At 33.2% G+C, this 26082-nt stretch overlaps 2 protein-coding genes across 2 annotated transcripts; one reads left to right on the top strand and one right to left on the bottom strand.

The window, feature by feature from the left end:
• Positions 1-1824: 1824 nt before the first annotated feature.
• Positions 1825-2496, bottom strand: LOC115884179. Its single transcript, XM_030902677.1, has one exon. The coding sequence runs from the start codon at positions 2494-2496 to the stop codon at positions 1825-1827; it is 672 nt and encodes a 223-aa protein (XP_030758537.1).
• Positions 2497-17743: 15247 nt separating this feature from the next.
• LOC115884165 (putative nuclease HARBI1) lies at positions 17744-20223 on the top strand. The gene is made up of 2 exons (XM_030902668.1): positions 17744-18220; positions 18273-20223. Exons 1-2 carry the CDS (start codon positions 18003-18005, stop codon positions 19060-19062), a joined length of 1008 nt encoding a protein of 335 aa, XP_030758528.1. The 5' UTR covers positions 17744-18002; the 3' UTR covers positions 19063-20223.
• The last annotated feature ends 5859 nt before the right edge of the window (positions 20224-26082 follow it).

Below are 26082 nucleotides of genomic sequence, written 5' to 3' on the forward strand. Positions count from 1 at the left end.
AGATGACGTGTTTTTTGTTTCAGATACAAGTTCCCTTTGCCTTTTATTTATTCGTAAACCACCATTGTTGGTATTGACTTGTGAAACACCATCCTTAGCGCCTACTTGTGAAAAATCGGCACTTACGATCTCTTGTGAAACACCGGTAGTCACACTCACTTGTGATGAAAAATCCACTTTAGCAGAATTTTCGTCTGAAGACTATTTATTTTCAATATCGTCGTTGTCAAGCAAAGAGGTCTGCGATTCTTCCATAGTTCTCGGAGCTACTATATCCTTCAGAAACTGCAAACTGTCAAAATATTGCCATTTTCCTGTATACTGTCCATCTTCATCTAGAGCGTCGCCTGAACGAGGTTTACGAACTTTTTTTAATTCTTTTGCGAATTGATCGCGTAAATATCGCCATTTTTTTTAGCTTCTTCCTCTCAAAAAAAATCATGTATAAATAACTATGCTTTATTTTGTTTCAGGTACCTATCCACTGGAATCGCGTTTAGGCAAATTACCTTTACATTTCGAATATCAAAGTCATCAGTCGCGTTTACAAAGCGCTTTGGGATACACTTCAGAGACTTCATATGCCTTTGCCTACCGTCAGAGATTTTGAAAATGTTTAGGCAGTATCGATGGAAAACATATAAGAGTTAAATGTCCTGCAAAATCGTGAAGCATGTTTTATAATTATAAACATTTTTTTTTCAATAGTATTAATGTCAGTTGTCGATGCTAATTACCGATTTTTAATGATCGATGTGGGTGCCTATGGAAAATACAGCGATGCTTCTAGTTTGCTTCTAGTTAGTTGTTTTTTATGCTTCTAGCGATTTTCTAATTTACAAATTTATCAAAACATCGAAAATGGGACTTTACTTTTAGCAAAATATCAACAACTACCTAACAAATCGTTCCTTTTGTGTTTATAGGAGATGAAGCGTTCCCATTAAGAACCTATCTATTACGACCATTTCCTAGAAGGCGACTGCAAAATAATGAACCTGCCTATTATTACAATTACCGTTTATCACGTGCCAGAATGAGTGTGGATTGAGTGTGGAACAAAAACATTCTTACTGATAGTTCAGACTGCTCTAAACCGTTTTCCGATATATCTAACAGATTTCGAGTTATTTGGGAAAATTTACAAAAGAAATATTTTTTTCTGTTTTCCGAAACATTTAACACGAAATATCTCTGGTTTTATGGAATCATTAAAAAAAAGTGCAACTATGTCATTTTAGGTACACACCCGGGTAACATGACATAGTACAAAGTTAAAAGCGTTATTATGAAACTTTTATTTAAAAAAAACAACAAATTACATAAAAATATAATAAAACAGTAACTAATAATTAGCGGCATAATTCGCACTTATATTTTTTCGCTTTTTTGCCAACATCCGCACACTCACAATGAGCTCATCGCTTGCAAGCTGTGCATCGAATCCAGGTTTCCTTGCTTTTTGACTTTGAAAACAGTTCCAAACAATAGAGGCCAGAAGCATCGTCTTCGTCGTCGTCCTCATAAAATAGACCAGTCTCTTCATATACATCATCGGCGTTGAACTTAATCCGTTTTTTGACAGCTGTTGTCGATTTGCGTCTTTTTTTGGCTAATTTATCTTCAGTCTTTTTTCGAATTTCTTCAAGAAACGGTGTGCTTGTCCATATTAGCAGCCTGCTGAGAACTTTTTCTTTTCTTTTGTGCTTCAGGGTAAACTTCGGGAATTGGCGATATTTCTGCGATTCTTACTTTTGCTGAGGTTTCTGGAATAAAATAATTTGAAGGACCAGCCAGCAGAGGACTACGAGTAGTGATGGAGTCCTAAATAACGGGAACGCGTTCTGGTGTCAAAGAATTAGGGTCTTCTGGATTTTCTGTCGATCTTTGACTTTGCGACAGGCCATCTTCATCCCGAGCAACACTGTTGTTTGGACGATTCGTTGTATCGCTTGGCGCAAATTCATGTTCCTCAAAAATGTCGGGATTCACAGGAAAAAGGCCACATTTCTCAAAGCCATTTGTCGCTGATTTTACTGTGGCAGCTTCTCCATAGGCAACTGCAAGTAATGAGCTAATTTGGTACTGCGTGACCACTCGTCCCGGATGTTCCCTTAACCATTTAGAAATCTCTTGATCGTAGAATATTTTAAGCGGGCCGAAAAAGGAAACATCGAGTGGCTGTAGTCTATGGGTGCGGGTGCAATGGGAGGGTAAAGATACAAGAATTATCCTATGACTTTTAGCGTACTCAAGAACCTTCAAGTTTTTGTGACTGGCATGATCATCTACGATAAGGAGAACTTTATCTTCTGCAGAAGGTTTAACGTATTTGGAAAAATGCTGCAGCCATTTCAGGAACAGTGGACCAGTCATCCAACCATTTTCCTGTACAAGTCCAAGAGTTCCGAGAGGAGCACCGTCTAATAACTCATTTTTAAAGTTTTTGCGAGCAAATATTAAAGTCGGTGGTACAAAATGTCCTGTGGTTCCCATACAACACACTAACGTTACATGTTGTCCTCTTTCCGCACTCGTTAATGCACCAACCTGTTTTTTTCCATTGGTAGCAAAAACTTTGGGGTTTTTTTGGACTGTTGTAAGTGTGCTTTCGTCAACGTTGTAAATTCTGGTATAATTAATGTTATTATCAGTAATTGTTTTGATGTACGTATCAAAAAAGGCTTGAACTCGCGGCCTGTTAAAGCCCATAGCACGGGCAGCACTAGTTGCCTCCGGTTTTCGCAAACTTGGTGTCTGATGTCTGGATGCCGCTTTCTAAAACCCGTTAGCCAATCCCACCCAGCCGTACGTTTTTCCATGTTAAAACGATGCTCTAAGCCGTAACGTTCTGCAATTTCGAAAGCTAACTTCTTTAAATCTGTAGCAGATAAACCAAAAAAGCGAGATTCTAGCAGTTTGACATGATCAATAAGTTCCCTTTCCGTGTCCTCATTAAATATTGTTTGAAATCTGCCTAGACCCTTAGTTGAACCTCGAAATTTCTTATTTTTACCATTTCTGCTCCGCCTTCGTAAGGTAGCTTGTGGTACACCAAACTGTTCCGCTGCCTTTAACCATCCCATTTCATTATTCTCAACTGCCTGCAGCGCTCGATTCATCAATTCTTCACTCCACTCCTGTCTAGTGGTCTTTCTTTTATATTTTCCAACCATCTATTAATAAGAATATTATTAAAAAGTTGTTGAATAATTTCGCTAAAGGTAACTACACCCCGTTCACTTTGTATTTATAGAATAGGCGGCCATGACCGACAAAAAATGGGTTGGCAACTGCTTTCGAAAGTGTCAAAACATATATTTTGACACTGACACGGCGGTTAATAAAAACTTCACTGCCAATTCTGAATTCCATCGCTTCTCTAACTGTTTAGAATAATTACTAATGAGACGAAAAGATAAATCCAACAAGTTTCCCAATAACTCGAACTTAAATTAGGCACAACCGAATTTTCTGTTTGACAAAAAACTTAACCTTAAATCAGAATCCTTCAGTGTGTTAGGAAGTTTTTGTATAAAATTCAGGGTAGCCATAATATCACCAGATTTCCATGGCCGCCCTTTCTATAAAAAGAAAGTAAACGGCTATTAGTATTAAAAACACTGATCAGGGCAAAATGACATACTGTGTCGATCTATTTCTTTTTGTTTCTTTGGTGGAAGCGGTTTATGAAAATGTTGAGTAATAGTAGATAGCTTACGAGACGATGTAGGATTGTTGTTGTTGCCGTTGTTGGCGGTTTTGTTGCTCTGGGGGATGTTCTTGTGGAATCTCCTGCAGCTGGTTTTCGTTGTCGTCTACATGGGCATTAACTAAAGCAACTGTTTCGGGAGAGGCCTGCCGTTGCTGTTCAATTTTTTTGAGAGGGTGTTTAGCTTTCAAGTGGCGAATTAAACCACACGTAGATTTATTTGCAACAAATAACTGTTGTCCACAATAAGTGCACTTTACCTTTTTTGCGGCGTCGATGGGGTTAAAATGCAACCACACTTCATTTTTTTGTTTTGAGGCCATAATTATATTGCACGCTTATGTTACCGATTTAATTTGTAATAAAAGCGCAAAATTAATGTCTATACAAAATAAAATGCAAAATTTCGGCGTGCTTTGCTTTATACCAACACGCAGACAAATAGCCTACAAACAAAAAACTTCGACTTGCTTTCCTAACGACGCAAAGGAAGGCGACAATGAGATGAGAACCGACCTCGCACGTGTTCCCTTTTATATAAGAAAAAAACAATCTTCCCGCAAAAGATCGCCGCCACTTAGCCGGCTCAAAAAATTGCCAGACAGTAGTTGTCATATTTATTATGTATTGATAGGATATTTTTATTTTTAAATTTTATTGTGATATTTTATTTTATAAACATTTATTATTTTTTTGTAAATAATTTGTTAGCCAACTAAACCCCTAAAAAACTACAATGTGACAATAGCGTAGAAAATGACACAGCTTTTTACAGCAGAGAGTGTATTGGTCGGATTGGTCCGACGTCCGACCTTTCGTAGTTTTGGCTCTGTACTGTATAATCATAGCGCAATTGAGTTAACGCATTGTGCCGATAAAGGAGGTGCGTCAGCGTTATAGTATCAGCGCAATAAATTTCAGTGCGTTATCCATGACTAGTTGCGTGCACCAGAAATGGGCGACACTAACAATTGCTGCTCACAGTATGTAAAAATAATAAAATATACATATCAGAGGGCATTGAGTATGCCAGAAATGGGCGACACTACTTAATAATTTATTAATGGCCCCCAGCATGTGAGACGAATAAGGAATATTAAGCCTAAAGGCATTAAGGTCCCAAAGGCTCTGATCCGTATTTGTACGTGTTCCTTTATTCTTAGTTTCTACACCTACTTCTGTTTCGTTTTTCTTTGGTTTAGTCATTTTTTTGTTTTTATTTCAAAACTTGTTTTTCTACCTTCTTCTGTTTCGTTCTTCTTTGGTTTAGTCATTTTTGGTTTTATTTCGAAACTTGTGTCATTATTGGTACATCTTAAATCATTTTTCTGCAATTTTCAGTATTCAATTTTCTTTCTTCAGACTTATGGGCTACATTGGTAAAAGCTTTAATATTTTTTATTTTACTTTTCTCGATCTCACTTCTTACTTGCAAAAATTGCTTATAAAGTTTTGTCCAAAGGCAAGTTCAATAAACTAGCCGACTGTTCTTCAGACATTCGTGATTACTTGGTCTGATTCACCATAGGTGTAATTATTTCAGCTTCCCAACAAACACAAGTTCTTTGGCCCGGCGTCGGGCTTTATCATTTTTGCCTGAAGTCGATCGACGGGTCTTAGCAGTGTAAAATCAACCGCCCGGACCGTATATGTCCGCCTAGCCGATTGTCGAGCCGTCATTTGGCCGAAAGATGGTTAAACGCCGGGCCGGCGCGGCGTAACGAATAGAATAATTTCAAGTTGTGGGCCAGAGTCGTACCTTAAAGCGAAATTGCGCTGCATCTCCTACGGGACATCACCGGGCATGTGTGATGTACGTAGACATTATTTTAAATGGTTTGTGGTGCCACCAAATCAAATACTTATTCAGTAAACTCTGCTATTAACAATAATTAGTATTAAAGTAACCCAGTTTTAATATTTTACAACCATAGCAATAATCAATCGAACATTATAAATTTATATTATATAAAGGTAGAATAAATTAGTATTAGTATGGCAACAATCGAGTAATCATTTACATGACCCTAAACACATTTTTACAGGTTTTTAATCTTTTTTTTAGGCGCTGCAGTTTTTTCGTACTTGTACCGTGCTGGATCGCAACCGGCATTTATTTCCGGACCTACATCGGCCCGACTTTATTACCATCACATCTTATGCAACAAAATGTTTGCAAAAAAAATTATTATTAGTATTGCTACTGTAGTGTCCTACAAATAAAACGACATATAATGTAAAAAATTCACAGTCCTTTACAAAGATGCAACCGGGGGGCATTGAAAATGATGAATAAAAACGTAAAAATATGATTAGTGTTAATATGAGTGTATTACATACATATGTTTAAATAACGAACCTAACAAAAAAAACAGATTTAAAGATTCACTGAAAAAGTAGTAATGTTAACATTAAATATAACATTATCAATAATAATTATGCGATCGCACCTATCCGTAAAACAAGCAAGCAAAAAAACCTCGAAAAAAAACAAAATAACATACAAAACATCAGGTTAACATGATGACAGATCATGATCAATGACAGATAAAGAATTCTTACGGAAAGTTACACTTTACGATATAACTTTTTACCTGTTAAAGGCAAACCCCATTTAAACACAAAACTTTTTAATACCTACTACTGTATCTAAAAGACTTTTTTTTTAAATTACTAAATTCTTAGCCACGCTTCTGTTTTTCTTGGCTGTTGTGCGTCACGTCACAGATTAACAGGCCAACGTTTGCACCACAAGGCGATGCTGCAGACCACTAGGTAGACCGGTCGTAGAAATTTATGTTATACAACTTGTAGTCAATCTACACAAATATTATCAAAAACTTTTTTTCTTTTAAAACGTGTTCAGATTTTGTAAAAAGTATAAGTCAAAATCGCAAAACTTAAATTTGATATGAGTTTCTTAGTTTTTAACTAATATAGTGGCGAATTACAAAAATTCCTTTTCAATGAAAATTAATGAGTTAAATAAGATAATTTAATAAATTACTAGCTTTTTCGCGCGACTACGTTCGCGTTACACCTCGAATCGTTCATGCATTGATTTAAATGATTTTTTACTTCTTTATAGCTAGTGAGCATAGATGTTTTTTATTTTTCATCTTTTTTTTTATTTATTAAGGGCACTAGTACTCTCTTTATAGGTTATTTTTTATTCTTTGAAGGATAATTGAGGAAGATATATTTCGTTATGATGTCACTAAATAAACCCTTGTATAAAATTTTATACTGTCTGGTTTATAATGTTATAATATTGCATTTTCGTACAGCAAATTTTCATTCCCTATTCTACTCCCTAAGGGTATAAATTTCATAATTTGCTTTATCTTTGTGCCAATTTTTATGTGTATAATCCAGAGGTCACCAAGTTTTATATAAATTTTTACTAACTTTACCCATTTGGTTGATGAATTTCAAAAATTTCTTCTAATTATTTTTGTAGGATTTCATTTTTCTAGACCAAATAGTAAGGAATTTTCATACAGCAAACTGTTCCGACATAATTTTACTCTCTAAGAGGATGAATTTCCTAAAATCGCTTTGTGTAGCTAATTCACTAATGGCGTTTAAACGAACCTTTGTGCTAATATTTATGTATCTAAACCTGGCGGTATGAACTCACTCCTAAAATATCTAAAAACTTAAAATATAATCTAACTGACACACCACTGACAATGACAAATAATTTATTTCTGGAGGTATTGTGTGTAGGTGTTTTCAGGTATGTTTTAGTATTTAGTCGTTTTACACAAAGAAATAGCCATTAAGCACTATAAAAATACTTCATAACAAATCTACACATATATACATTTCATTCAAAAAAAGAATCATCAAGATTGGTGAAGCGGTTTCGGCGGGATGGATGCAACAAAAAAAACCTTTGAGGTTTTATATATGTATGGATTAATTATTTTTCCAACATATTTTACTTTGCAAATTTTTATAAATATTCAGACTCGCCAATATCGTAGTCCACAGTGTCCAGCCTGTTTAGCCAAACGTAGGCCGATTCCTCTTCGGAGGCGTGCGGCGTCGCGTCGTGACCCTGGCTGATGGAGGAGTCTGAAGACGCTCATCCGCGCAGAGGAGCAAGTTGACTGCGTAGCGTATTGCGTATTAATCGATTCTGAAACTTTTTATCTCATTTATAACATATTACGCAAGTTTATTATCTTAATCTCGATTTTAATAGATAAATATGTGAAATGCCACCTGAGTATCTTCCGCCATGACATGTTTTTACTTTTTTGTTATGGTAAAATGATTTTTATAAACTTTATTCAATAAAGTATATTTTCCTCCATTTGGTGATTTTTTAATTTTAAGCGAAAATTAAGTATAACATTTTAGGAAAAAGAAACACTGTAATATTTAAAAGAATAAGAAGAAATTAGTCTTATTTTGAAAGAAAAATATAGAAAAAACTCTTTCTATAGAAAAAAGTCTTTAACTAACCAGAATCCGGTGACATATACGCGGTCTCACCGGAAACATTACTTATTACTTCGCATAACTTGAAGAATATCTACTTTTAATAATGAACACTTCAGAAATACACCAGTAAAAACATTTATTATTTGAGATTAAAACTCGAATTAAATTATAAATATTAGTTACCTATGTTGTTATAGCTTTTATAGGCCTGTTTAACGACTTAATAAGTTACCTAGCGAAAAAATCTGTGCGCGTACCTACCACTATTGTTACAGGTTAATTCGTTAAAGAAATATGTTACACAAGTTAAAAACGCTAAAATTTTAATGGTATTACTTGTGCATTATTGGCCTTATAATGTAATTTGTTGGAATTATATCTTCTTTAAATATAATTAGACTTTTTAACGACTTTTAAGTTACCTAGGAAAAAATCTGTGCACGTACCTACCAGTATTGTTACAGGTTAATTCGTGAAACAAATGTGTTACATATTATTCGTGGTATTAGTGGTATTATATTGGAATCAGCTTGGCATTAGTGGGGCATTATATGAGAAATTTTGGTATTTAATTTGTATTTTTGGCATTACTTTGGCATTAGTATACAGACATTTGTCAGCGGTTTACTCCTTGTAGATAATCAAAAAGTTTTTTGATAAAATTTGCTTTTCATGTCAGATCATTTCTATGAAAAATTACATTAGATTTTTATTAAAGACGCTGGGTAATTAAAACATTGACTAATAAACCTTGTCCACTTTAAATACGGGGTCACGAAATATCCTCCTTGGAGTGTTTGGGTTAAGGGGTGTATAATAAATTAATCGTTGTTTTATAATAAAAACCATAAAACATTTATTTGTGAGTAAAATAATGCAATGGTTGGATATCTCTCCTTTATAATTCGGTGACTAAAAATACACTAAAATAATTAGAAAAAAAATCTTGTACTTATTTAGTAATTACGTCAATATTAATTAATTGACTTTCTAGTCTATTTTATTTTATGTACAAATATATTATTAAATTTTAAGCATTAAGTAATAAAACACTTTGTGCCCTCTTATATCGTAAAAGGTTACGAAATATACTCCTGGTTACACCCCTTACAGAAAACAGTGTAAGGGGTGTAAATAAATTGTATAATCACTGTTTTTTATAATAAAAACTATAAAATATTTCTTATTTGTGAGATTAAAAAAACAAAACAATGCATTGGTTAAAATAAGTACATTCAATACTGTTTTCAATTGTTAATTCAATAATGTGTTATAACATAATATAGCCATTACTATTATACTATTATTATTAAAATAATATGTGTGTAACATATTTCTTTAACGAATTAACCTGTAACAGACATTTATATGCCCAGTATATTTTTGTTTAACAAACCAATCAGGAAAAATCCAAAACCTACCGTTATAGGAGGTATAAGACGATTAAACTTATATAATGACAACTACTTATCGGATAACAAATTAATTACTACTGTCAGCTAGTTCAGCTACTGTCTAGGTAGAATTTACCTAGAGTACCTACACCTACCTATGATGATGTAGGTAGATTAAAGCTTATTTTGACGTTACCTCTCACTTCGGTGTCACAAGCTGAATTTTTCAGGGATGGAAGTACAGTACATCACAGTACATGATATGGGGACCCTTATTCCGAAAGTAGTACAAAATTAAACAGGGTAAAAAGGCACTATCATCAAAAATCGATATATTAATACCACCGTATAGAGAAAACAAATACTTATTTTTTGATCCAGTACAGAATAAAGTCTTCGTAGGGAGTAATTTTTTATAATTATTTACAAAAAAACATTTCCATTAGCGCTTATGACCAAAAAAAAACTTTAAACATGAATAATCATTTCAATCATGCGAAAATTTGGTTTAAAAATAGAGATTTTTTTTTAATATAACTTTCATTTAACGAAAAACGAAGGCCTAAATGAAAAAAAGAAACAATTTAAAAGTTTCGCTCATGTCTTGACAAGGTATCAAAGCAAACCCCATATTTTTTGCTTTTAAACTAATAAAGATATATCAATAAACAATTAGCGATGTAATGGTTTTTGCGCGCGCTGCCGACCGCCGCCGCTGCGCCGAGATTTCCTATACCCTTGTATATATGACGTCATGGTGTGGCAAATGTAGCATTTTAATTCGATTTGGGCTCCCTTATATAGGATAACAGAAACATTTTCAATGTTAAAATGAATTGAAATACATTAAAACAATACGAGCAACATCACATTAAAACAATATTATCAACATAACACAAAAAAAACAACCAAAACAATACTAAATAAAAGATAAAACCAACGCAGAATAAAGTCAATGCACAATTTTGAAATTTTGTTTTATTATTTTTTTCTTTAATTATTAATTTGGTTTAACTTATTTGGCCTAACATGTTTATATTAACTTGATTCGTAAGAAAAGGGGGCTTATTTGAGTTGTACTATACTATACTATTTAGCTGTAATTATACGTAAACATTTTGAGTTTTTTTTTAGTAATTTTGTTAAGTACCAACAAAAAATATTCAATATTATTTTTACAGATAATTTAAGCATATTAAAGTATTTTAGGACACTTCATATGGTATACAATGGATTGAAGAGTAAAAATAGTTGTAAAGATTTCAAAATTACTTAATTTTTTATTTGATACTTTGTAAAAAAGATGTAGAATTTAAAAACGGAAAAATATAGAGGGTGTTTCATTTAAAAATATGAATTATAATTATGTCAAGTATATCATCATTACATTCCTACCAAAATTCGTGTAGCGGATAAAAAATAACAAAATGACAAAAATCTTGATTTTGTGTTCAACCGGTATATTAAATAATATGAACTAGTCATTTGTACTTCTTTTTGAGCGCCCCCCCCCCTCGGTCAACGGCATTTCGAAGCCAACCTTTCATGGCCGCCTCAACTTCGTCATTTGTCACCAACCGAGAATTAGGGTTCCTTCTTACCGCAGCTAGAAAAAATACAAATATATAATAATTATAATTTATATAATTTTTTGGAGTTTTTTAGGTTTTACATTTTGTTTAAGGTTTTTTAGCATATTTTTATCTTCTTAAAATAAAATGATTTTTACATAATACTAATCATTTGTAAGTAATCTCATACATTCTATTTAACAACGGTTAAAACTACTGTCAAGTGGATGTAATTTATTGAAAAAATTACTTGTAACACATTTAGTTATAAATTTAAAATTCTTTAATCCACCCTTTTCGTTTCTGCCAGACCAGTTTAGAGTTAGGGCTAAATCATGATTAATGATTGTTCCTAAAATTTCATGGTGGCCCCATCTTTCCCCCCTCCCAGACTTAATTTCAGACACTGAAATTCAAATAAAATTATGAGGATATACCAGTTTATATGTATGAATTAGGGATTGCAATCCCGGAAGGTTTTTGTGATCCCGGGATTCAACATCCCGAAATTTACCGGGTTTAAAATTGTTGGGTACCGGGATTTTTGGAAACTAATTTTTCGGGATTGGGATCCCTAGTATGAATACATAATATACTTATTTATACATTCAGGCAAATAATTTTTTTTTAAATTTTGATAAATTAACATTTCAATACTAATTATTTTAATCAAACTTACAGTGTTTTGAAAATATTCTTCATTATTTAAATCGTCGTCAATTTTTTCAAATCCTCCAGCGTCTTGAAAGACTCCTCTTCATATGTACCAATGAACTTTGAGTCTTTAACTTCATTTATTTGAATCAAGTGCTTTATATCATCTCGAAGGTCTTCCATTGCCTTGACCAATCCTTCTAAAATAGCTAAAATAATAATAATTGGGTTGGTTAATCAATGAATATTTTGAAATGAAACGCTATTTTTCTATACCTTGATTTTTTACAAGAGTGGCATTCCTTAACATTCGTTTCTACACTAAAACTTGTAAAACCACCAAGACTAGAAAAGTCAGAGTTGTGGCTATCCTTGTCAGAAGACTTATTGGTCGCTTTTCTTGCAGAAAAATCTAAACATACATATAATATTTCCAATAAGAAGAAATACACATTTCTAATTAAATATTATATTTCAATTTTTACTATTACTGTTATTACATAATTCAATTTCAATAACACTGTTATTAAAATACAATATTTTATTTGCAAAAAATACCACATCAGCAAACTTTTGACCCTCGTTTTTACCCTTGGATAATTAATTTCATTGAACTTTTTTGGTACAATAAAAAAATACCTTTCGTAATTGTTAGCTTCTGATTCAAATTTTGTGGTGGTTGGGGTGGTTTAGGTGGAATATTTCAACGAATGCTTCCTTCTTCAACAATGTTTTTTTTTGCGGATGCAAGTTTGGGGAAAAACTTGACAGTGCTGTTTCATTTAGCGATTTTTTTGCAGAAGAGCCTGTAACATATTTTTTATTGTTAAAGTTAAGTAGGTATATAATTATATTTTAGATCAAATTATATTTAAAAAAATACAGATTATTTTACCTATACTTTGCAAAATCGCCCTCTGTAGCCTGTAACAAATTTAGTAATAAAATGGCTGTTTAGATCTGATCTACCTACATAATCCAGAGAATCATGTAGTTTCTGTGTTAATTATCATCTTTAATTTTAATAAATTTACTCACTTTGCCCGTTTATGCCAATATTGCACATTGCATATTGTGTTTGTGTATGACTATGATGAAAGAGGAGTCCTCTATTTGAACGTAAACAACAAAAATCATTGGTGCACACAAATAAATAATGACTGTAACGTGTCTTGAAAACACTTACCTTGTGTAATAAGCCATATACAAACCGAGCCAAAACAAAAAACTAAAATCACAACCGCCAAAATCGATGGCCGATAAAAGAACGAAAAGAACGATGACGAATGACAAATCTCTTTGTCAATGTCAGAATAACCACCCTCGCCTGCTTATGTTTTAACGGTGCAAAAAACAAAATAACTAGACAAATTCGGGACTTTTAAATTTAAATCAGAAGGAGTGCTTTTTAAGTCAGGTGAAGTCGCACAAATAAGAAATCGGCTAGATGCTGCTTATTCGGAGCATAATTGCATGCTTCTTGCCGATGCATTACCGTTGATTAATAACCGTCCTTCGGGTCAACTGCTCTTAATAAAAAAAATAAAATTACCCGTACAGTGTAAATTACCCGTACAGTGTAAATTACCCGTACAGCGTATTTGTATACCACGATCCAGCATATTTCCGGATTAGAGATATCGCGGTTCTTTTTGTCATCTACTAACCGTGGTAGGGCCTGTTGGCGTAAGCCGTAAACAGCTATTCGCCGACTCTTCCAGCATACGGCCGACAATTTACGGGCAGTATGTGTTTGCTGGGTTCTAGATCTTTCTTCTGTCGTTTGAGCTTCTTCTCGTTTAATTTTTCTTCTTTAACTTTCTGTTTTTTAGCTAAATTATTTTTTAAGCCTTTTCCTTATCTTTTTTTAGCTTTTCTTTTAGGGTTTTTAGGCGTTCAAGGTCCATCTTTTATTCCAGCAACAAATGGTACTTTAAATTATTTAAAACAATATCTTTAAAGTAATTTCCGTAACAAAATGTCATTTCGGTTTGGTTTGGAAAATATATTCAACATATGTTACAGAAATTACGTTACCGAAATGACGAAATCGGATTTATTTGCATGCAGCGACACCTAGAAAAATAGTCGGTAGGTAAAATTTTAAGGTTATGTGCATTCCTTTTAGGAACTATTACAAAAAGTACCCAAAGTATATAAAATTTGATTCAAACTGTGATTAATCAACGTTACCGGAATGTCTTATAATGAAGGTACGCATTAAAAATGTGAAACATTCCACTAAACTACAAGAAAATGATAAATCAAAGCAAAAGCTAATTTTATTGAAAGTTAACACATTGACGACTATAATGTGCTTTTGACTTTTTTGCTGTATTGCCAGATTCATCTAATATCGACTTTTAAACTTTATATTTTTAAAAATAGACAGTTACCGAAATGACGATTGAGGTAAAAAAAGACGGATAAAAATATAATAAATAACAGCAGTAGAGCTTTAAAATAAAAAATGCATCTAAGAAAATGTCTCTAGTTTTGTATAGTTATTTATTTTAAAAAAATAATTGGTGGTTTCAAAGTTGCAGTCCAGGACATGTGATTGTCCTATTATGTGATATTTCAGACCCATAAATCTTAAAAGGGCTTTTAAGGTTAGAAGAGGATGCTGAATATGGCTGCTACTGTTTTTATACCGAGTGACCACGAAATTATTAGGTCTGTACTTATACCAAATTGTTTAACCCTTTCAAGGAAAGTTATGAAATTTGGCTTGAGAATAGTTATAGAAAAATGCTTCCTGTGATGTCATACGTTTCAAAGCAAAATGCAACTTTATATCACTGACAGCGGTGGTCTGAACTGTATTCCGGAAACTTCGGCAGCATATTCTACAGATAAAAATAAGTAAAAATTCGTATAAATGTATTGGTTAATGCTTGGTTTCGGAGATACAGGGTGTAGAAGTTTAATTTTTATTTCGATTCTTTCCAAATAACTTCTGAAGTATCGTCAATATTTGGATGAAAATTGGTGTCTGGGAGTTTTTTGACATGAAAAAAATGGTGATGTCAATATGACTCCTACTAGTAGAGGTCGCCACCTACATGTTTTTAACTGGTTTGAAGAGTAATAATTTTTCGTCCGTACCTGTATAAAACTACCAAGTAAAAAAATATACATTTACGATGTTTTTTACGTAAAAAAGGTCTCTTGGTAAAAATCGCTACGAGTAATAGTTTTCAAGATATTTGGAATGAAAATTATGAATACCTGTCATGATTGACATAAATTAAACATGTTGACTAAATAGTTATTAGCCTGAAATCATAAATTGGAAATTTTTTTGTGCCAAAAGTTCAATAGAAACTGTACAATCATCATTTTTTGCAGAAAAATTTATCATTAATTAAAAAAAATAAAAATTTCCCAAGTTTATTGTTTCAGTGAAATAACTCTCTATCCAACGTGTTTATTTTTCGTTAATAATGACTATTCGTATTTAACTATTTCCATTCTAAATATCTTGAGAACGGTTTCTCGTAGCGATTTTTAAAGAGATATTTTTTGCGTGAAAAGTCACAGAGATGTATATTTTTTTACTCGGTAGTTTTATACAGGTACGGACAAAAAATTATTACGCTTCAAAACAGTTAAAACACATGTAGGTGGCGCCCTCTTCTAGTAGGATTCATATTGACACCAAAATCAAATTTCTCCTTTCAAAAAACTACCAGATACCAATTTTCATCCAAATATTGACCTTACTTCGGAAATTACTTGGAAAAAATAGAAATAAAAATGAAAATGCTACACCCTGTATCTTTGACACTAAGCATTTTAGAACATACATTTATACGAACTTTTTTACTTATTTTTATCTGCAGAATATGCTGCCGAAGTTTCCGGAATACAGTTCGGACTACCCTGTATACAGGGTGCTATTGAAAATTACAAATTTACGGTCAGGTCACTTTCTCAAAAAAAAAACAACATTTATTTATTAAATTTTATAATTTTCCTTCAAAAGGTTAAAAAGTGATGGTCTGTATTATACCTAATGATTTCGTGGTCGCTCGGTATAAAAACAGTAAGTGTTTAATTTATTTTTGCGGCTCCAAACGTGTTTATTTATTTTCCAAAATATTAGTTTACTAATAAATAATAATTGATACCGCAGATGATGATTTTAAACTTTATCACTGGGTTGCAAGAAAATCTGGTTTAATTTAAACTTTATCACTGGGTTGCAAGAAAATCTGGTTAAATTTAACAACTGCTAAAACATGATTTGGTGCTATGGAGAACACAATAATGGTTTAACAGTGATTAAATATCATTTAACAAACTTTTCTGCAACCCACTGTTATTATATAAATAGCTTAAACATTTTTCATATTTTCTATATTATGTTTTTATCAAATTTACACAAATAATGATATTTAAATAATGTGACAAACAAATAACCTAAACCCTTATACAAACTTACAAAATATACATTTAAATCGGCGCGCGAAATCGAAGGATAAAGAGGATATGTCATTCTGTAGCCGCGACTCTAACATTGCTAACTCTTTTGAAAATATAATGTGTAGTATTTCTGTAACATTTTTGGTACTGCCTTAGTAATATTTCCTTTTGTTGCAGTTTCCCAATGAAACTGAATGGAAGGTTATAGAACATGGGTTTCGGAATGGAACTTTACCGGGTGTTGCGGAGCGGTCGATGGAAAGCACGTAGTTATAAAATCAACCACGGATTCGGGAAGCTTATATTTTAATTACAAAGGAACTACTAGTATTTTACTAATGGCTGTTGTAGACTATAACTACTGTTTTACGTACATCGACGTTGGGTGTAATGACCGAATCTCTGATAGAGGAGTGTTTTAAAGGAAGGAACTCTGATATCGGTGAGCAGATTTAGGATATTCGAAAAACCAATACCATTTTCTCCAGATAAAGTTGATTTGATCGTTAAAGCTTGTTGCGCACTACATAACTGGCTTAGATTATCAAAAGAAAATAATCAATCCGTGGACAATGAGAACCATGATACGGGTACAATAAATGAGGGCAATTGAAGAAAGTTGCCACAAAAGATTGCCGAGAACTTCAACAAACACGAAGAGCTCAAGAACTCCGAGCTAAATATGCTGATTATTTTGTAGGAGATGGATCAGTGGTTTGGCAATTGAGAATGATACACTGATGGCTATGTATATATTTGGCTGACGTTATTCCTATTTGAAATAATAGCTATTAAGTTTTTTTTATAAGTTACTATTAATGATTTTTATGTCACTCTATGCTGTTTGGAAGAAGTTTAGTATTTGAAAATAAAGCTTTCAACAAGTGTTAAATTAATTTGTAATAAACCCCCAAAAAACGTGTATTTTGCAAGAAAAAGAAAGTCTAGATACTTACTACATTGCTTGGATCCCTCTTAATTCTGAGTATATATTTCTCAGTGCATCATCTGCCATTCCAAACCATTTTAGCAATGGGAGATTTTATGGGGATTTTAGATGGGTAGACAGAGTCAGTTCCAGCACCGGATTCCTTTATTTTTCTCAATTCCTGTGAATATGTTGACCTGCTATTATTTATTTTCATTTTAATTTCTTTTTCTGTGAATCCAGGAATGTTTGGCTTGCCTGTTTTTATACAGTTCACTTTTTTACAGTTCCATAATGCCTCGTATTTCAAATATTCGGTAACCTCCCGAACCGCATTTTCCTTTTTAGTCTCTTTTGGTCTCTTTCGTGGCCACTCTGGACCTTCGTCATTCATAGTTCACAAATTATGTACACTAAACTGAGGAAATACCATATTTCGATTATTTACTTTACGCCACGTGGAAACAACCAAGTTCTCTTAGCAACTGTTCGAACGATTACGAACGACAAACAACCAAACCACAACAAGTAGCGGACTAGTGGGGTTTTTGCCGTTAAGTGACTTGTGACTTGTGGGGTTCTTGCGGAATTACGGTATTTTTGATCGTATGCACGGGCTGACTTAGGCCCGGTTGTACCAACGAAGTTCACCGACAGATCAACTGTGAACGACGATCAAAGCAAAAAATGCGTTGTACCAAGCCTGAACGCCGTTCAAATTGCCCGGTCAACCGAACGGTGACATTAGGCGGTTCAAGCTGGTTCAAGCTTCGTTCAGGGGTAGACATAACCTTATTATTTGACATATTCCGCTTTTCGTTGTTTTGACTATCGTTTTGTTATTGTTCTTAAGATTTTTCGTAATGGATCCTTTATTAGGTGAATTAACTGACGACGAAGACTTTTTAGAATTAGTGAGACGACATGAACGGCTAAGGAGACCACAAACAGTACGATTTCGACCAAACAATTTCGAAAAATGGAATGACGTGGATTTTAAAAAAAGATTTCGACTTGCTAAACCTATTGTGAATTATTTAATAGAGGAAATTTCCGATTTAATTGCATCTAAAACAAACAAGTAAGTTTAATTATGTATATTTACTGTATCTTATTTAAGCTTTTATTTTTAGAAATCATGCTTTAACACCAGCTGACATGGTATTTATCACAGTACGGTTCTTAGCAACAGGATGTTTTCTACAAAGTGTTGATGATATCAGTGGTGTAGACAAGTCTACTATGAGCCGCGTGATTACAAAAGTAACTAGAGCTATAGCATCTTTAAGCAAGGACTTTATTAAAATGCCAATGGGAGTGGAAGATAGAAATTCAAAGGCACAAGGATTTTATAATATTTGTCGCTTTCCAAGATGCATAGGAGCAGTTGATTGTACGCATGTGAAGATACAATCTCCTGGAGGGGCAAATGCAGAGAATTACCGCAATAGGAAAGGATTTTTTTCATTTAATGTCCAAGCAATTTGTGACAGCGATTTGAAAATATCTAACATTGTGTGTAGATGGCCTGGTTCTACACATGATTCAATGATTTTTAGAAATTCTAGAGTAAAGGCTGAGTTTGAAAATGGAGTATATGGAAATAATTTATTACTAGGGGACAGTGGGTATGGAGTAAAACCATACCTAATAACCCCTTTGGCGAATCCAACAACGAGGGCTGAAAACTTATTTAACGAAGCTCAGATAAGAACAAGAAACCCAATAGAAAGGTGTTTTGGTGTACTAAAAAGAAGATTTCCTATATTAGCGACAGGAATCCGTTTAAATGTTGATAAAGTAGAAGCAATAGTGGTTTCCGCTACTGTTCTTCATAACATAGCGTGTCATTTTGCAGATCCAACACCATTAGTAACTGATGAAATTGACGGAAGTCAAAGCGGAAATAAACATTGGAAATAATATAAGAGAACATGTTCCAAATGACTTGGGTGATATAAATAATAGTTTTAGATATAGTTTAATTAATGAATATTTTGAATCACTGTAAATATGTTATTTTACGATATAGAATATATTGCTGAGTATTAATTATTTACATCTAGAACTAATTATTTACGTCTAGAAAATGTTTCAATATTATTTTACTAAAACATTCTTAAAATGTCTTAATGTTTTAAAGTCAAAATAACTTGTTAATTAATTAAATTGTGATTATAATTACCGTAAAATAAATTACCATTACATACTCTTGTATATATTTTGATTTATGTATATAATATTAATATTTTTTATTGTATGTATAGGATTATTTTTATATTTTTGATAATTCTGATTATAAGTAGATAATTAAATAACAATAATTAATAAATGATATTAAATTAATACAATTCAGTATACTTGTTTGTACTAGATATGTAATATGTAAAAGAAATAAAACGATATAATATGTATGCATATTTTCAAAATTCATATATATTGTGTGTTAAGTGTTTATATGATATTTTTTAATAATTATATATTTACAGAGTATTTATTGGTCAATTATTTTTTTTATTAGTTCCTTGCTAAATTTTAAAAATTGAATTCTCTCATCATGCTCCCTTTCTTGCTGCCTCATAAAGGCTTCTTGCTTTTCTTGCATTTGAGACATTTTTAAATTGTGCTGCTCTAGGAAACATTTCTTTTGAAGCTCAGCTAGTTCAATTTTTGAACTACTCCAATCTGTTAATTTTTTTGTTAAACCCCTTACATACCCTCTAAATATAGATTTCACTTTATATAATAATATAATATAAAAAATAAGGTATGATGTACAGATGTATTAGCTAGAACGTCTAAAAAGTAAATGAACGAATCGGTCAGCCGCGAACAGGTATTAAAAAGTCGTATTTTATGGCAACAGAAAGGAAAAAAGGTACCATAATTTATATTTTGGGAGAACCCGCCAATCAATAAAACAAACTTTTAAAAGCATTTACGCCAACTTATATAAAAACTCCAAAAGTTACTGTGAAATTCAATACCAACATAAGAAACTAAATATTGATCGACGTTCTACTGAACGCGAGTTGGTGCAACGCAATCCAAGTTCAACTTTGGCCAACCGATCAGTTGAACTCTCGTTCAGTTTATTTTGGTACAACCGGGCCTTATAGCACTTTTCCCGAATTCGTTCGGTAGGAACGTTAGATTGTAAACCCTCTGAGGGTTATAAAAGAGATGATACGAGATTAATATTCCTAATGGTTTAAGTGAAGGATCTAAAAACAAATAGATGATTGGTCCTACAATGATAGGTCTACTGTTAACACTCTGCCACGTTTTTCTGCCACTAGAAATTGATGGAACATCTTTTCCTGTAAAAACTCGACCTTTTTTAAAAGATATGGTGTAATGGCGAACTAAATATCTGCAGCGTCTTCAAGCGTATTACAGCCGCACCGTCTGTAGGGTCAAATTATTTTAAAGCAAACATTTAATAGGCGTCGAGTTTCGGGTATTTCCACAATCATTTCTGATTTGACCGAAATAAATTGCAAGCCAGTCCTGATTTAAATTACGAGTCAGCAGAAATCAGTATTATTTTTCTTTTAATATTCTCCATAACCCTAAACCCGATGAAATATTGAGCTTAAATTCATATAGAAACTTAAAAGTTTTAGTAACATTTTTGTTATTGTTGTCTAAAACTTTTATTTTTGAAAAAACTGTGACAATTTTATTTAAAAAATCAATTTGTTGTGGACGTACCCATGAATACATAACAAGTTTCTAGATTGCCGGAGTTTAATAAATCAAATAACTGATTAAGTAGTTCAATAAAATTAGCAGTTTCCTTTGCCTCTCCAGGTAGTTTGTCAAACTCTATGTAAGTTTGCACAGCAACTGCCACAGAGTGAATATTTGAGCTGCTAGTTTAAATTTCATTTTTTGAAAGTGTTTGGATTCAGATGGTCACCGTAATTTTGGTGCCAACCTATATTGCTTAACTTTGTATAGAATGAGTAGTGATAATTTAGATATATGATAACATGTAGTGATAACATGGTTTCGGTAGAACCTTTAGCATCAACTCGTTTTAACGGAAATAAAATTTTTCAAAAATTACGAAATTTCGAGAAAATTGACAGTTCGAGAAAATTGACAGGTTTTAAAACAGCTTCTGTTGAACCTTTGGTATCAGAACGTTACGAAAATTATTAGTTTGGTCAAAAATCTATCTAGTGAACATGTTTAATTGTTGTCTTGAATACTTTGAATAATATGCAAGCTTTTTAATTCTAGCAATACTTCATGGCAGATATGCTCCACTCTTTCACCTTCTGGACTGGTCATGTACAAACTTAAAGCATCAAATCACTCATTCTAATTCTTGCTTATTTAATCCTTTACCCATATAACTTAACAAACTGAACTGGAAAATATATTAAACCGCGCTTGATAATAACACTTCTATTTCTCACTGCGGTTAGACACTTATGAAACTCGAGTTTGTAAATTTTATTATATACATATATCACTATCTATGTAACTTTAACAAACGCAAAAAATACGAACTTCGTTACAGTTCTGCGCTGGCATATTTTCCAAAGACCTCTCCAGATTATCAACTAAGATAATATATATGTTACGGTTAAAGTCCGATATCCGGTTAGTGTCGACATTAGCAGGTTAATGTTTGGGTTTGGTTTTGTTTTTGGTTGTTTTGTGTTATTCTCGAGATTAACCGGGTAATGTCGATATTAACCGAATATCGGACCTTAACAGTAACATATATATTCTGTTCCAACCGTTGCGCTGCTCTTGCCCTTTTTATGTTCTGACGTTTTCTAACAGTGAGGTCGTTTCATTGTCGATTTATAAAATTCCTGTACCACACCTCCCCAGGAAGATTATTTGTAAATTGTTGTACACCACGTCCCAGGATACCAAGATATTCTTTTACGATGAGTCTAATGTCAAGGAAATCCAGCGGTATCCCAATCTGCACACATTAAGATCTGACGCAAAATGTTTTTTTTTCTATTGAAAAGACCGTTTGTCCATCATAATTTTTGGACGCTGTTTTTATCGCTGGGCTCTTATTGTCGAGTGTTTCCCTATGAATTTTGTAGATGAATAAACATTTTCGAGAATTTTGTACTTGAACCGTGGGTCTTTTTTTAAATGTTGTATAGATTGGCACACTGCTATTATATAAAGGGGAGCACACAGTAGATCTGTGAGATTGGTGATTAACTCCCCTCCTAAACATTCTACATTCTAGCCGAATTATTATATAAAATTATATAGAATTTCGCAATGTTATATAAAATTTCCAGAAATCGAAAGGTTAGTTGACATACAAGGTGAATTCCTAAGGATTGTACACTTTCCAAACGTCTCTTGCTGTATCGAGTGTAGTCACATTCCTACTACTATTTGTAGTTGAGCCTGTAGTTATGACATATCACATTTACATAAATATTATGTAATCACGTCGCAGAAATTAATACTTTTGTGGCGTTAACTGGAAAAATGCTTCGTTCTTTACTGGAGTAAGAACTAATATATGGATTATCTTAAACACAAAATCAAATCTTCAAGGGAAATATAAAGGAAATAGGAGTTTTAACTATCGACTTATTGACTACTCCTAATCTCTTTACAAAAAATGTGGATTGGTTAGCTTCATAGAATTTAAAAAGCCTAGAAAGGGGAGCAAATTAAAAAAACGCGCGTTAAAAATAAGCAGTAATATTAATAATAATATAATATATATTAATTGCTATTCTTCACAAATAGAAAAATTAAAAAAAAGTGATAAAATATTTAAATTCAAACTGTCCTACCTGAAAACTTCAAGCAATTTCTTAGTCAATTAATGTTATATTCTTAAGCGCACAGGTAAGGCAAACAAACCGCTGGAATAACACCAGGTGCACATTAAACCGATGGCCTGGTGCCAATTTTTATCGAACCAATTCGATTAAGTAGACTAACTAGTCCAAGAGGACCAAATGCTGAATTAATTCGAAACAACAAAATATATTTTTCAGTTAATGTGCAAGTCTTTGCTGGATCCACACTGGAAATTTTCGACATTGTAGCACGATATCCTCGAAGCTAACACGATAGTTATATTTTTAATAAAAGTTCTGTTAAAGGCAGATTTCAAAAAAGATAATCTCTAGATATACAGTACAGTATACCCTTTTGATGTCATTTCGCCAGCTACACACGTTGAGGAAAAATAACTAAAAGTTCTAGACGGTTCACGGCAATCATAACATCAGCTTTAGCTCTGGCTTGTAACTCTGGTGTAAATTTACTTACTGTTAAGCCATGCTCTGAAAAAAAGTTGTAATTGCTTGTTCTAGCAACGGATCATTTTGCGGATTAGGTTTGCATAATTCTTTGACGAGCTCAGTCCTTTTCTCACGTTTTTTTATTTCATCAGTAAAATTGTTCTATTTGCATAATTGTTTTTTTTCTTTCGTGTTTGATATTTTTTCATCCTATTTTCCTTTTTTGGATAATTTTGCTCATTTTGTGCATTTCCTAATATTCCTTCGCTAGTATCTATAACCTATAATTATATCCTAACCAACTGTGAATCTTCTTCTGCAGAATGCACGCAATTTTCCAATTATGTAGTACTAAGTGGTGTATATTCAGTACTTTCGGAATTTTTTTATGAAGTTTCTTCTCTAACTTAGCTGCCTTCCCTTGATAGTTCTTTTGTTTTTCTTCAACTTTTTGGCATTTTTTTTTGGCGGTAGTCAGGAGAAGTAAGGACTTCTGTATGTTGTTTTATAACGTTTGGTCTACTAGGACCAGCTATGGATGGAATTGGTGCAATATCATCAAAATTGACTACAGCTACCTCGCCGCTATGTTCATTTCCAGAAACACAATTCAGAACCGTTGCGGCTTGAGACCACGCTTGGTTTAATAGTTCCTGTACAGAACCACCCCATAGTCCACCTGTCCATAACAAGAAACAAAGAAATTTCTTTCAAACTTATATCTTTAAACCAAATTACTTAGTTATTCTCGACGTCCTGATTTCTTCCACTGATAACAAGCGCTATTCCAGTAGGTTTAGCAGCAAAATAAACGATAAAGATCGAAGTGGGGTAAAAACTGACTTTTAAATAGAAAACTATTTTCTTGTACGCATAATTTTTTCTGTTTCTATAGGAATAATCTTTCGATTTTATCTTCCATAGGCACGGCAACGATCGATATATTTCAACGAAACTCCTCATAAACTCCTTATTGAAATAAGTACGCATATCAGACATTTTCTGAGAGCTGATAAATAATAACACAAAACCCACACAACAAGAGTCACAAAACTGTAGCTTGAACTCGCTGATACCGTCTACACGTATCACCGCACAAACTGGTTTGCGCAAACTAAAATCTTTAGCAGCGCGACGTTTACGCAGGCTGCGCTTGTTGGTTTGTGCGTGCTACCAGTGCTGCCAGGTCAAAATATTAAAAATCACCAGATTTCTGCCATAAAAGTTGCCAGCTTTGGCAAAAAATCACCAGATTTCAATTTTTCCGCATATATACAGTAGTTACAGAAAATATTTAAAAAAGAACCAAATAAGTAGTTTTAAAACACGTCTTATTAAAAAAAAAAAATATATATATATATATATATATATATACCGATCGGGACAGGTCAACTCTGTGTATAGGATTTTAACGTGTAAGACAGTGATGTAGGCAGCTTAATGGCAAATCAAATGTATTAAAAAGAGAAAAAAAGTTGGGTGGGTATGGGTGGGTACATTTCTTCTGAGCGGTATTGCCGGATTTTGCATCAAAATTTCAAACCGCAGAAGTAGACGTTTCAAAAAAATGTTCCATCAGGGTTGGATCTGGATTTTCGACGAACTAGTTACTCATTTTACTACAACTGTAATATATTACATTTAGCTTAGATATATTATCTTCATTTCAGTAATATACATGAAAGTTTTTAACATAGTTTATTTTATTCTAATTTATTTAAGGCTAAGATAATAGATTTATACCGGATCGACAAGAGAAAGTCTTGGGCAGGGCCGCCTTAAGGTGATTTGGTACCCTAGGCACCATTTATTTTGCTGTCTCCTTCAACTAATAAAATTCAAGTAAATTTTGTTATTCGACCTGCCGCCCTAGGCAGCTGCCTATCTTGCCTAATGGATAAAGCGGCACTGGTCTTGGGTCAGCATTTACTGAGGGAGGGGTAAACCGCTGGTGTATTTTGGTGTACAAGATGTTGACATTACTTGGTATTAGTGGTATTAATCGTGGTATTAGTTGGCATTTTTTCCATTATACGTGGTATTAGTGTACAGAAATTTGTCAGCGGCTTACCCCTCGGCATTTACCTACATGTGTAGAAGTGAATCGCTATGACGATGTTGTAAATCGGAGAGAAAAAATCCAAAGTTTATTATATCCACTTAATCCGACGTTTTACTTCATGGTTACGCTTGGGAAAATTCTTACTCTTCTCTCTTATATCGTATTGAACTGAACACATTGACTGTATTGACTATACTCTTCGTACACACGACAATTACTGTCCTCCATTCACGCAGTTGTGCAGTTATGAACTCTTCAAGAACGCGATAATCTCACTCCATCCAATTGAGTCATAAAGTTCAGAACTGTTCCGCGCCATATGGAGGCACGAGACTATCGCGCACAGCTCCTTTCAGAACCGTTCTCGAGTAGCCCAGAGCGTAAAGCTCTGGAACTTGAAATTCGCGAATGGAGGACAGCAAATCGGCACCCAAAGCCGTGTGTACGTATAATTAAATAAACTAACCGTAAAACATGCTATTACTTAATCACGTACATCCGTAGTTACTTAATAAAATAGGTAATCAATTAATTACATAATGTATTAAATAGCGCAAATTCTATTGTCGACCGATCCGAGTTAATAGGTAATAAACTTCGCATTCTTCTCTCGTATTATAGAGTCTTTTC

This window comes from Sitophilus oryzae, unplaced genomic scaffold (genome assembly GCF_002938485.1).
Source record: "Sitophilus oryzae breed Bouriz unplaced genomic scaffold, Soryzae_2.0 scaffold_2024_pilon_pilon, whole genome shotgun sequence".
Lineage (NCBI taxonomy): Eukaryota > Metazoa > Arthropoda > Insecta > Coleoptera > Curculionidae > Sitophilus > Sitophilus oryzae.

Excerpts from the sequence above, each read along its gene's own strand:
- LOC115884179 (XM_030902677.1), bottom strand. The coding sequence starts at position 2,496 with ATGGGAACCACAGGACATTTTGTACCACCGACTTTAATATTTGCTCGC.
- LOC115884165 (XM_030902668.1), top strand. The coding sequence starts at position 18,003 with ATGGATCCTTTATTAGGTGAATTAACTGACGACGAAGACTTTTTAGAA. Across the intron at positions 18,221-18,272 it reads ATTGCATCTAAAACAAACAA|AAATCATGCTTTAACACCAG; the intron begins GTAAGTTTAATT and ends TTTTATTTTTAG.